The sequence below is a fragment of the Onychostoma macrolepis genome, chromosome 21, assembly GCF_012432095.1.
Source record: "Onychostoma macrolepis isolate SWU-2019 chromosome 21, ASM1243209v1, whole genome shotgun sequence".
In the NCBI taxonomy this organism is placed as follows: domain Eukaryota; kingdom Metazoa; phylum Chordata; class Actinopteri; order Cypriniformes; family Cyprinidae; genus Onychostoma; species Onychostoma macrolepis.
The window spans coordinates 20375809-20388211 of NC_081175.1; the positions used below are offsets into that span (position 1 = coordinate 20375809).

General features: G+C 35.7%; 1 protein-coding gene across 1 annotated transcript; it reads left to right on the forward strand.

Moving 5' to 3' along the window:
- Positions 1-3: 3 nt before the first annotated feature.
- mamdc4 (MAM domain containing 4) lies at positions 4-12337 on the forward strand. Its single transcript, XM_058758834.1, has 28 exons — positions 4-313; positions 1314-1409; positions 1517-1678; positions 2701-2826; positions 2940-3173; positions 3674-3799; positions 3941-4102; positions 4892-4992; positions 5130-5285; positions 5391-5481; positions 5600-5716; positions 5932-6030; positions 6109-6246; positions 6331-6470; positions 6605-6707; positions 6801-6905; positions 7012-7143; positions 7292-7419; positions 7666-7879; positions 8560-8697; positions 8775-8899; positions 9018-9108; positions 9567-9716; positions 9808-9933; positions 10593-10717; positions 10817-10916; positions 11079-11269; positions 11681-12337. Exons 1-28 carry the CDS (start codon positions 256-258, stop codon positions 11717-11719), a joined length of 3573 nt encoding a protein of 1190 aa, XP_058614817.1. The 5' UTR covers positions 4-255; the 3' UTR covers positions 11720-12337.
- Positions 12338-12403: the final 66 nt, after the last annotated feature.

The following is a 12403-nucleotide window of genomic DNA, read 5'->3' on the forward strand; positions in this document are numbered from 1 at the left end:
GGTGTTGAGGACAAAATAAACTGAACTGTCTGTGCTGCATATTTTCAGAAGGGCAAAGCAGCTTTAAAGGAAGGATCTGGCACGTGTCTGGGGGTTAAAATGTAAAGTCCAGGTATTATCTCTGTGTGGAATCAAGAGGGAGGTCCGCAGGTGAAGTTAATAACTTCATATGTGGCAGGACGGTGCTTTTGCTCATTGTATGCTGAAGAAGAGCTCTTGTTCTGTCTTCTGGTGTCAAAAGTAAAGACTGGATTCATGGCTACCTGCCACTGGATTCTCCTTGTGTGTCTCACACTGAATTTCTGTCAGAGGGGTGAGATCTGGTGTTTTTGTTGCTTTATTTCTAATTATATTATTAATATTTCTATGAATAAGCTTCATTAAGTTAAATCGATGTTGAACCTGTATTACTGTAAATGCAATTTGTTTCCTGCTAAACCTGCAGAACTGTCTACACTATATTCTCAGTTTATACAATCGCTGGCATTTTACCTCGTTGATTTTCTGAATTGTTTAAGAATTATCATCCTTGTATGTGGGAATGCAGCCTCATATCTGACATTTGTGTATCAGAGACCTTTGACTGCGTACTACGTGCGTTTACTAAAAAGACAGACCTTTGTGACTTGAACAAGAGGAGATTGTTTTTAATGTCTTGAAGCCTAAGCTCAGACTAAATTGGACTTTCAATCACTTGCAGCATAATTTAATTGTTTCTTGAGCAGAAAATCGGCATATTAGAATGATTTCTGAAGGATCATGTGACACTGAAGCCTGGAGTAATGCTGCTGAAAATTCAGCTTTGATGTCGCTGGAATAAATTAGATTTTAAAATTATTAAAATAGATGCGTCATATGTTCATATTACAGTTTTTATATTATTTCTGATCAAATAAATGCAGCCAAGAGACTTCTTTTATTTATTTATTTTTTATCTGACCCCAAAAGTTTGAGTTTGAATGGTAGTATATGATTTCTGTGCTTAAATAGGTTCTTTATTATTAGTGCAGTAATACACAAAGTTGATTCAGCCACTTTACTTTTAATAACTTGAACATCATTTTTAAATTTAATTCATTAGTTTATTTATTTATTTAAAACCCTCAAATGGAGGGTAATTGCAAAATTCAATGATGATGTTATGAAATATTACATAAATGTTTTGTTCAATCTGAATTAAATGGATAATTCCTCAAAGCTTTCATAATGTCTCTGTAATAGTACAGTAATAGAAGTGTCATATGGTTGTGGATTTTATACACACGACTGTGAAAGGCCAATCATGTGTCTTCATCATTACTCATATTCACTAGCTGTGGCTCTGGAGCGAAGTGTCTGCAGCAGTTCTCCCGAAGACAGATGTGATTTTGTTTGTGACTGCCAAGACTGTAGTGATGAAAAAGACTGTGGTAAGACACTGAATGTCTATATGTTCATACCTTCTGGTTCTGGTTACTGTATTTGTGTGTCCTTTTCTTGACATTTTTCCTGTTCTCGTTTATTGGTTGAATTTTAGGTTATCAGGGACGGGACTTTGTGTGTGATTTTGAGCATGAAGAGAAGTGTGGATGGACTGTCCAATCAGGTGAAGGTGGGTACGTGTGGCAGAGACAGCAGAGAGGGAACACGCTCCCTGACAGCGGGCCGTCCTCTGACTACACCACTGGCACTTCCACAGGTACGTGATAATTCAGCTTACCCTTCCTGCAGGAGTTCTTTATATTTATAAAGCATTTCCAAATCCAGTGATAGAATGATTTACTTAATACAAACTTAAACTGAATTCTAAGCTGTTTCAATTTAACTCGATGATTTTAAAAATGGAAATGCAAATTTAGAAAAGGTAGATTTCTTTATAATATATATATATATATATATATATATATATATATATATATATATATATATATATATATATATATAAACAATCTTGATAAAAATTTAGAAGAATGTATGAAGAAAAAATACACTACTGTTTTTTTTTTTCTTCATTCTCTTATTTAGAAAGGATGCATTAAATTGATCAAAAGTGAAAGTAAAGACATTTATAATGTTACAAAGGTTTTTTATTTAAAATAAATAATGATTTTGACCATTTTGTAATGGAAAATTCAGCTTTGCCATCAAAGGAATAAATTACACTGTAAAATATATTTTTAAAAAACATTATAAATATACAAAACACAAAAACATTAACAAATCAAAAACCTTTAAAAAAAAAAATCTTACTGACCGCAAACTGTTGAACAGTACTGTATATTTTAGGTGATGTAATTGGTTATAATTATATGCATATATTTTATTTATTTAGTCTGCTTTAGTTCATTTTACTTGCATCTTTAATAATTAGACAAAAATTACAAAATGTTGTTTAAAATAGTTTTGTTGTTTTTAGCTAATGCATTAGTTTTCATAAACTAATAATTAACTTTTTTTACAGCGTTGATTAATCATAAGCATGCATTGGTTAAGGTTAATGTTAATATCTGCATATAATATCTTTCATTAATAATTCATACTTGTTCTTAATACATTTACCAATGTTAATTTATTCAAATTTAAGTTTTAAATGTATTAATATAAGGAGAAAAAACATTAACAAAGATTATTAAGTGCTGTAAAAATGTTATCCATGATGCCTAATAACATACTGAAGCGTTATCAAGGTTTCTCTTCATGTAATGCACCTGTGTTCCTCAGGCTGGTTCATGGCAGTGATGGCTGTGACTTCTGATACTCCCAGAACCACTGTGCTTGTGTCCCCTACAATAAAACATTCCTCTCCTACCTGTCGCCTTCGGCTCAGATATTTCATCTGGGACTCAGGTTCATACACATACTAACACATTTAAAACTTAATTGAAAATCGACCAGTTAATACGAAGAGCAGAATTAAATGAAAATAGGGACACATCTAACCCTGTAGGTGTGTGTTTCAGGTCACACGGGGTTGGGTGACACCCCACTGTGGGGATCGGTGTGGCAAATTGATGGCGAGAAAGCAGTGGTATGGAGGCCAGAGAGCACCAGCATCCGCAGCTGGAGGGAGGCCACCATATACCTGGGCCGTATCTCCGGCCCTTTCCATATCCAGCTTCATTCCAAACGCAGGGAAGGGATGCAGGGAGATGTGTCCATCGATCAGATGGAATTCCTAGATTGTGCCCTGCCAGGTAAAGAGAAATAGAAAAAGGTTCAAATTAATTCACGAACAAAACAACCAGAGGCATCATTCAGCTATTTTTTTTATTATTTGATTATTATTATTATTTATTATTTTTCTTTTTTCTTTTTGTGGGGGCACCAATGACAGTCCAGTTTCTTTTTATTTTATTGTATTTTTATTTTTATTTATTTTATTATGATTATTTATTTATTTTTGCCAGGGCACTGGTAACTATTTTATTTTTATTTTATTTTTTATTTATTTATTTTTTTCATTAGAGGATACCAGTTGCATTCCTGGCTCCCTTTTCTTTTCCCTTTTTTTTTTTTTTTACACACAGATCAGTTGTGCAACGTAATTATCAAAGGAACAAATACATTTTTTAGAGGTTGCATTTAAAATCCACTTGCCTCATTTTGAATGTTCATGGTCCTTCAGAGATCAATGCATTAGATGGATCACAGTTTTAGTGATAATAAGGATGTTTGTATTCTCTCTTTATTTCAGTTCCCTCTGAAAGTGGAGAATGCGGTCCTGGATTTGTGAGATGTAAGCGGCATGGATGTGTGGAGGACTATAAAGCGTGTGACGGCACGGATGACTGTGGTGATGGAACAGATGAAGAGAACTGTGGTGAGAGACCATGAATCTAGTGATGTGTTAATGATGAGATGTTATTTCATTGATTTAGTCTTCAGTGCATTTTATTCCTGTGTTAGATCGCTGGTCTGGAGTCATAATCGCTGATGTTTAGTTATCTTGCTGTGTATTTAGTATATACAGAGGACTTGAGCTGTGACTTTGAAGATGGCCCTTGTGGATGGGACCTACGAATGATATCAACCTTGAAATGGACAAGGACCAATCAGATAAATATATCACTTTCTGAGCCTCTAAAAGGACCTGGAAGAGACCACACAACTAATACGGTGGCAGGTCTGGTCTGAACTCCAGCCTTTCTTTTTTTCATTTATTATTATATATTTTATTTAGTTATTTTTTTATTTCTATTTAATCTTTTTTTATTATTATTGATTTATGGCACTTTATTGTTTAATGTACAAAAGTTCAAGTTTTTTTAATAGACCATATACACTACCATTCAAAAGTTTGGGATCAGTAAGATTTCTAACCCAAGAAAGAAAGAAAAGAAATTATCACTTTTATACAGTGAGGATGCATTAAATTGATTGCATTAAAGTGACAGTAATGAATATTTATAATTTTGCAAACAATTTCTATTTCAAATAACTTTGGAGCCTTCTATTCATTAAAGAATCCTGAATAAATAATCAACAAAAAATAAACTGTTTTAAACATTAATGATAATAAGAATTGATCTTGTGCACCAAATCACCATATTAGAATTATTTCTAAAGAATCTTGTGGCTGATATTTAAAAGTTTAATAATATTCATACTATATTTTTATAAAATAAATGCTTGATGAGAATAAGAAACTTCTTTCAGAAGCATTAAAAAAAATCTTGCCATCCCAAAAATCTGAATGGTAGAGTATCAAAAACCATAATTGATTTTTGATCATTTTCATTTTACTTTAGTGAACTGTAAAGCCATGAAAATGGATTTAAAGGTGTATTTTATTAATTTTTTTTCCCGTTTTTATTTTTATTTCTGTTCTCATTCTAGTTTTTGCTAAAGATAACAATGAAATGTGCACTGAAATAGTCTCAAAAATAAGCGTCAATGAACTATGGCTCTTCAGGACATTTCTTGTATGTGACAAAACCTGATGTCATGAAGAATGATTGGACGTGTTTTCAAAGCCCTCCCCTGGCACCAACCAATGACACACATCCTTGTCGGGTATGTATATAGTACCAAATGCCTTACTTAATGCCTCACTTTGTTTTTTTATCAAAAATCTATCCACATAATCAGGTTTAGGTGGGCATCTCAATGTCTATGGTGGTTGTGGCCTTAAATTTTACACATAATTACAGATGGTAATGTACACACATCAGTTCGGCCGAGTGTCAGGTGGACTGTCTGTGTTGGTGGCTGAGAAGCAGATCTATCCTGTATGGGAACGTGGAGGTGCTCTCGGAGACTTGTGGGTAAAGGCTGAGGTGGAGTTTGTCATCAACAGCACGTTCCAGGTACGTAAACCCATCGCTCCACTGACGACATCACACAAGGTTGTCACATTTTATTACACTGCTGTCATAAAAATCTATCTAATTTATTGAACTTGCTCCAATCAGATTCTGTTTGTCGCTGCCATTCGAGACTATGCTTACGGAGGGATCGCTATCGATGATATTGTGTTGTCCCCTGAGTGCCGCTTATCCAATGGTACTCTCTAGTTCAACGTTTGTCTACATTGTACCTGTATTTGTACGCTTGCCTGCATATTATCTGTAATTTTATAAAATGGTTCAATAGTGTCTCTCTCTCTCTTCCCTGCATGTAGAATCAATACCACTTCCAGAATTTCCAAAGCCTCCCGTTCACCCTTGCACAAACGACGATCGGAAAATCTGTGACTTTAAGAAGGACTGTCCTGCTGGAGAAGATGAGGCTCAGTGTGGTGAGTTCCTCTATTATTTTTATGTTCACGTTCAGTGCATTTGCATGCTTTTTTTGTTGTATTTAAGTGTATAATTACACCAAAAAAACATTTTGCTATTAATGTATGTCTGTTTAGTTTTATATTTAAGATCTTTTAAAAAAAGATAATATGGCACATTTTCTGTTTATTTTATGATGTAAAATAATCATATTAACACAATGTTGTGTACATAGGGGACTTCTCGTATGAGATGGGAAGCTCTGGCTGGACTGATATCAGTATAGGGAGCCAAGCTTGGGAGCTAAAACTGGAGTATAATGACACCATGAAAGGTGAAAAATCAGTTTTTATTACGATGGAACTAAAAAAATGATTTTATGAGTCATTGTGAGGCATGTGTGTGTCATTAGAGGAGTTCCTGACTGTGACTGGCGCTCCTGGGCAGCAGCTAAGTGAAGCCCAAACTCGTACTCCTCTCTTGGGTCCGTCAGGTCCAGCATGCATCCTTCAGTTCTCCTACAGTCTCAGCGGCAGTAACCCACACATAGGTACAACATCAGCTGTAATACACCTGTCTCACCTCTGTACATCGGTATGATGGTAGATTATAGATTCTCTTGCTTTCTCTGCAGGTAATCTGGCAGTGTATGTTGTAGACAGTGTGTTGGGGACTCATCCTGTGCTGTGGGAGTTTTCTGGAAGGACCAATGAGACGGCAGGGACTTGGATAAAGGAGGAAGTCTATGTTGGAGCCAGAGATCATCGCTTTCAGGTAGACTGTCTAGTTGTGTGTCTGCCTTTCAGTCTGTCTCTCTATTTACATCTAGCTATCTATCTATTGTTCTATCGTTCTTTCTATTGTCCTGTCGTTCTATCTGTCATTCTGTCTATCTTTGTCATTCTCAGTTAGAGTTTAGGGCCCATGCTGAATTGCTCTCCCCAAGTACTCAGATTGCGGTGAAGGATGTGCACTTTGTTTACTGTTCTGCTCTGTTTGTGCCCTCTGGTGGTGAGTAGGAACAAATAAAAAAAATTCATTGTTTTACTTGGTTGTTTTTCATTGTCTTTTTGCGTCATCATCTATTTTTTCCCCTCTTAACAGAAATATCATGTAATTTTGAGGTAAATTTGTGCGGATGGTACCAGGACCAAACAGATAATTATGACTGGAGGCTTCATAGTGGAATGGACCACACTGTCCATGATGGTCAGGATGCTTTTGGTGCTGCCTGAATTATTAATTGGTTTTTATGTTTGAAAATATCAGCATTATAATACAAGCAACTTTTTTTTCTTATCTCTTTCTTTCTCAGGTAGGAGTCTGGTGGTGGATATGTGGGACACTTCATTGCGAGGTCTTTCTGGACGTCTCCTCTCAGTCAGACAGAATAGTTGCTCAGAGCACTGTCTGTCCTTCTTCTACAAACTCTATGGGCCAAACACAGGTGGATCTGAACACCTTATTCTCAGCTTCATAAAACATTAGTTTAGTTAATCGGATGTGTGAGCAGAAGGTCCTACAGCTTATGCAGAGTAACTGATTCAAACATTACACTTCATTATAATTCATTTGTTTCATCTTCGCTTTCCCAGGCGCTCTCACTGTAAAACTGCTATTTGCTGACGGCTCAGAAGAGCTTTTGTGGATGCGCAGCGGTGCCCATGGTAACGTTTGGCATGAGGGCCATTGCTCTGTGCCTCCTCAGCTCACCGCTTTCCAGGTGCACACAAAAGTTGTTTACACGCCTAAAGGATAATTGTCAGCAAAAGCACTAGAAAAACACATAATGACTTTGTGAATGCCCCCGATAATGGCTTACAAGATTATTAGTGAATAAACTGTCTACATTAAGCATCTTATGACTGTAAAAGGGGATGTTTAACATTTTTATTATTAACAATTGCTTTAATCTTCTTATCCTCATTTCTACTTTTTTATTCTGCCTCTCTTTATCTCTCATATGTAGCTGGTGTTTGAGGCCACTCGCTCTGGTTTTGATGGTCAGCTGGCTTTAGATGATGTGGCGTTTGTGGCAGGACCATGTTCTTTGCCTACTATGTGCTCGTTTGAGAGTCAGACTTGTGGCTACACCAGTTCTGGAAGAGCCAGGTGGATACACCAAAGCTGGGCTTCAACAGAAACTGGACCCAAGACGGACCACAGCCTGGAGACAGAAAATGGTTAGGGAAATTTGAAAATTAAAGAAATTTGAGCTCAGTTTTGATCAAACACTTTTGCATTCAGTGTTTTTTTGTGTCGTTCGCTAAATGCTCACAGTCCACCTCAAATGAATAGTTCACCAAAAAAAAAGTTTTTTTTAAATTTACTCACCCTCAGGCTATTGAAGATGTAGATGAGTTTGTTACTTCATCGGAACAGATTTGGGGAAATTTAGCATTACATCACTTGCTCACCAATGGATCCTCTGTAGTGAATGGGTGCCGTCAGAATGAGAGTCCAACCACCTGATACACAGTAATCACAATAATCCACAAGTAATCCACACCACTCAAATTCATAAATTAACTTCTTATTAATTGAATAGCTGTGTGTTAGTAATAAACAATTAACAAGATGTTAATTGAAGGACAGGAGTTGTGTGAATTACTTGTAGATTATTGTGGTGTTTTTATCAGCTGTTTGGACTCTCATTCTGACGGCACCCATTCACTGCATAAGATGATGTAATGTTAAATTTCTCCAAAACAAACTTATTTAAATCTTGGATGGCCTGAGGGTGAGTACATCTTCAGAAAATGTTTATTTTTGGGTGAACTATTCCTTTAACATGTTTTTACCATGTTTTCTGTTGTAGCTGGATTAGTTCAAATGAATGATATGAATGGTATGTTGTGACCAGGTTTCTACATGCTGGCCCACAGCAGTTCTGACGTCCTTCCCAAGGGCAGTGTGACCACCTTGACTTCCCCTATGCGTAGAGGTTTGTCTCACACCGAATGTGTACACTTCTGGTACCATACAGAAGGAGAAAAACCAGGTAAGAGAACGTTATCTCATAAGTGTGTGTACAACTATTCATTCGCAGGTGAAAACAGTATATGTGTCCCCACACAGGTACGCTGAATGTCTATGTAAAGCCAACTGATGGAAAAAGGATACAGTTATTCTCCAGTAGCATCAGACAGGGACATGCTTGGCGTCATGGCCAAGGCAATGTCAGCTGGCATGGGGATTGGCAAGTAAGTGATCTGATGCCTTGCCTTGTTTAATAATGTAATGCAGTGAAACCTGTTTTGTTAATTTATTGTGTTTAATAAAAGGTCTGAGTGTGAGGTTTTATGTATTTTTGGATTTCAGCTGGAGTTTGAGGTGAAAGGTGAAGGAGACCTATTCAGTTTTATTGCCATTGATGACATAACCCACTCGACTCACAGCTGCCCCACAACAGGTCAATAGCATTCATGTTCTTATTCTGAAGGAATCAGTGCATGTTCATGTTCTCCGCCCTTGACAACTTTCCTTTTCAGGTGACTTCACCAAACACCTCTTATTTTAGAACCCTTCCTCTTTACCTAACTGTCATATATAAACCACTTTTCGTGGTCCAATTAATTCATTTTTGATAAAATCAAGTCCCATCCTATTTTTTGTCTTGTTGAATATTGGAAGTAAATGGGTTGTCAACATTTCATGCTGAAGTTACATTTATTTATTTCATTATTCTTAATCATCTTTATTAATAAAAAAAAAAAATAATAATAAAATATATATATATATATATATATATATATATATATATTTCATTATTATTAATATTCTACTTTTAAATAGTTAATTATGTTAAAGATTTTTTATATTATTTTTTGTGTTGTAATAATTGTTATTTGCATTATGTGTGAATTTCAGATAGCGTCTGTGATTTCGAGAAAGGTCTGTGTGGTTGGTCCAACACTCAGAACCCATCTGTAGACTTGTTAGACTGGGACCTGACCAGTGTGCAAGCTGAGATGTTCTACAGCACACCACCATATGACCACACACTATACACAGAAGAAGGTGATTTGTGCTCTAAGCTCATAAAGAAAGATTTTGTCACCAGCTCCTTTTTGAGGAACTAGATGTAATTTAGTCTCCTTTCTGACTCTAGGACACTTCTTGGTCCTTCCTAACTCCCAGCGTGACACCGCTAACCAGAATGCCTGGTTGCTGAGCCCTCACCTGGCACCAACCAAAGGAACCTGTCTGAGCTTTTGGGTTTATCAGCCAACCATGTGTATGTATAAATGTATCTATATCATCTATACGGTTAGTTTTAATTGTTTATTACCTAAGTTGTTTAGCATGTCAGTGACCAAGTTTGTTCATTAATTTTTTTTTTTTTTTTTTTGAAAGAAATTAGTAATTCTATTCAGCAAGGATACATTAAAATGGACAAAAGTGACATTTATACATTAATAATGTTACAAAAGTTTTCTATTTCAAATAAATTATGTTCTTTTGAATTTTATATTCATATATTCAATATTAAGCAGCACAACTGTTTTCTCAAATCAGCATATTAGAATGAAGGATCGTGTAATACTGAAGACTGGAGCAATGGCTGCTGAAAATTCAGCGTTGCCATCACCGGAATAAATGAAATTTTAAAATATATTCAAATAGTTTTTCATAATAATACTGTTTTTATTTTGTTTTGTATCAAATGAGTGCAGCCTTGGTGAGCATAAGAGATTTTTTTATTTTTTATTTTTCAAAAGAATACATTCTTATCAACCCAAACATCTAACATATTTGTCAAAAGGTCTCTCTGGCGATTATGCACCATACTTTTCCTTAAAACTAGCATCCCTCTATTACATATCCTGTAAAATGCACTGTTAGTCACTTTGGATTTAATTTATTAATGATTATTATATTGCTTTCTTGGTGCAGATGACACTAAACTCACAGTGTGGAGGCTGTCTGAAGGGACCAGACATGAATTGCTGACGCTGGATGAGGGAGGTGGAAACTGGAAACCCTTCAGAGTCAATATCACCTCAGAAACCGAGTACCAGGTTACCAAAGCCAACTGTACTTCATATAGGTCCATATAGGTTTTTGAGTTATAATTTGAGTATGATTATACTGATTGTCTATGTTTTAACGGGAGACAGATTGTATTAGAGGGATTTAAAGGAGCGAAGGGTGTTCTTGCCTTGGATGACATACGCTATACAGACGGAGTGAACTGTGCTGAGCAGAGGACTGACCAAAGTAAGAGTTCTTCCTATAGCAAGATTTAGTTTACTTTTGAGTCATTTATATTTTTATAGATTCTTGTTACCATCATACCTATAATTCTGTGTGAACATGAATGTGTGAGAACTTTATATTTGGTGGAAATCTTTTTATATATTATTTGATATATATTTTCAGCCTCATCTGACAACACAGGAACCATTGTGGCCTCTGTTATAGTCGTCATTGTGCTCTTAGTGCTTCTCGCTGCCTTGCTGGTGTTCTACCTGAGGACTAAACATAAAGCCAATGCTTTAATACAGGAATCAAAAGAATCTCATATAAACTGCATTGGCTTTGGCAATGACATATATGAATCTGGAAATGCTGTAAGTTATCTGGCTATATATGGTCTTGTTTTGTGTTGAAGGGATTCAGACATTATTTACTCACCACCCTTTTATTCCAAACCTGTACTTCATGTCTGTTGTGGAACACAAAAAGATGCATTTTATGTTTGTTATACACTAAATGTACTTATTGTATGGCTTTAGCAGTCATGTTGAAGGCTTAAGTCACATAGATACTGTTATGGAGTTTTTGCATCATTTCTGAAGCTTGAAAGCTCTAGTCACCATTTATTGTATTTGCATGGAAAAGAACAACCAGTATAGTCTTCAGAATTTCACGTTTTGTGTTCCACAGATGAAAGAAAGTCATATTGGTTTACTATGATCTCTAATAATATAAACTGCTCTCTTAATATTTCAATATCCTTTTGTGTGTTTGCTTGTTTACAGGAACATATGGAGGGGGTGAATGAAAATACAGGACCGTAGGAGTTTGTTGTGGCAACTTTGCCAACAACTGGCATCCTTTCAGTAAAACGGTCGACATCACAGCAGGAGGACTGCTTGTGTCGCTGTGGCAGGACTAGCCCAGTCATAACACATGCCAAAACATACCACACGATATAGAGTTATCTTTACTAAGAGTGAAAAATTGGGGTCAAGTAACTAATTTTACTCAACTGGTGATATAGTCATTGGCTGTTCTATATATGCCATCACACAATATAAATGAATGTCTTCAAACAAGTAGACCAATCCAATATAATGTAATTCAATAAATGATATACAATAAACAGAACAGCAGCATGAATAAAAAGCAAACAATCAACAAGACCTGTGGTATTAGATGTCCATGATGTATATTGTAAGTGGTTTGGGTTCACCATGGCCATCACTGAGAAAGATGTAACTAGTGGATGGTCTTTCAACTTAATGGATTCTCTCTATTACAGAAAAACAGAGGTTCCAAAAGAATTCACTGAATTTTCAATGTTTTTGCTATGGGAGAGGTGAAAAGTGAAGTAAATGAACCATTTGAGGTGTTAAGTATTGTTCCATAACAAACCTTGTATTGTATTCCCATTCTGCATATGAAAATGTAACATTAAATTGATCATTTATTCAAAAGTGTCTCAAATGCAATTAATAGGAATATTATACAACTCTATTATG

What these genes read in the sequence shown, in the direction of transcription:
- mamdc4 (XM_058758834.1), top strand. Translation starts at nt 256, where the DNA reads ATGGCTACCTGCCACTGGATTCTCCTTGTGTGTCTCACACTGAATTTC. An exon ending in ACTGAATTTCTGTCAGAGGG is followed by an intron (nt 314 to 1,313) that starts GTGAGATCTGGT and finishes CATATTCACTAG; the next exon opens with CTGTGGCTCTGGAGCGAAGT. An exon ending in TATATGAATCTGGAAATGCT is followed by an intron (nt 11,270 to 11,680) that starts GTAAGTTATCTG and finishes GCTTGTTTACAG; the next exon opens with GAACATATGGAGGGGGTGAA.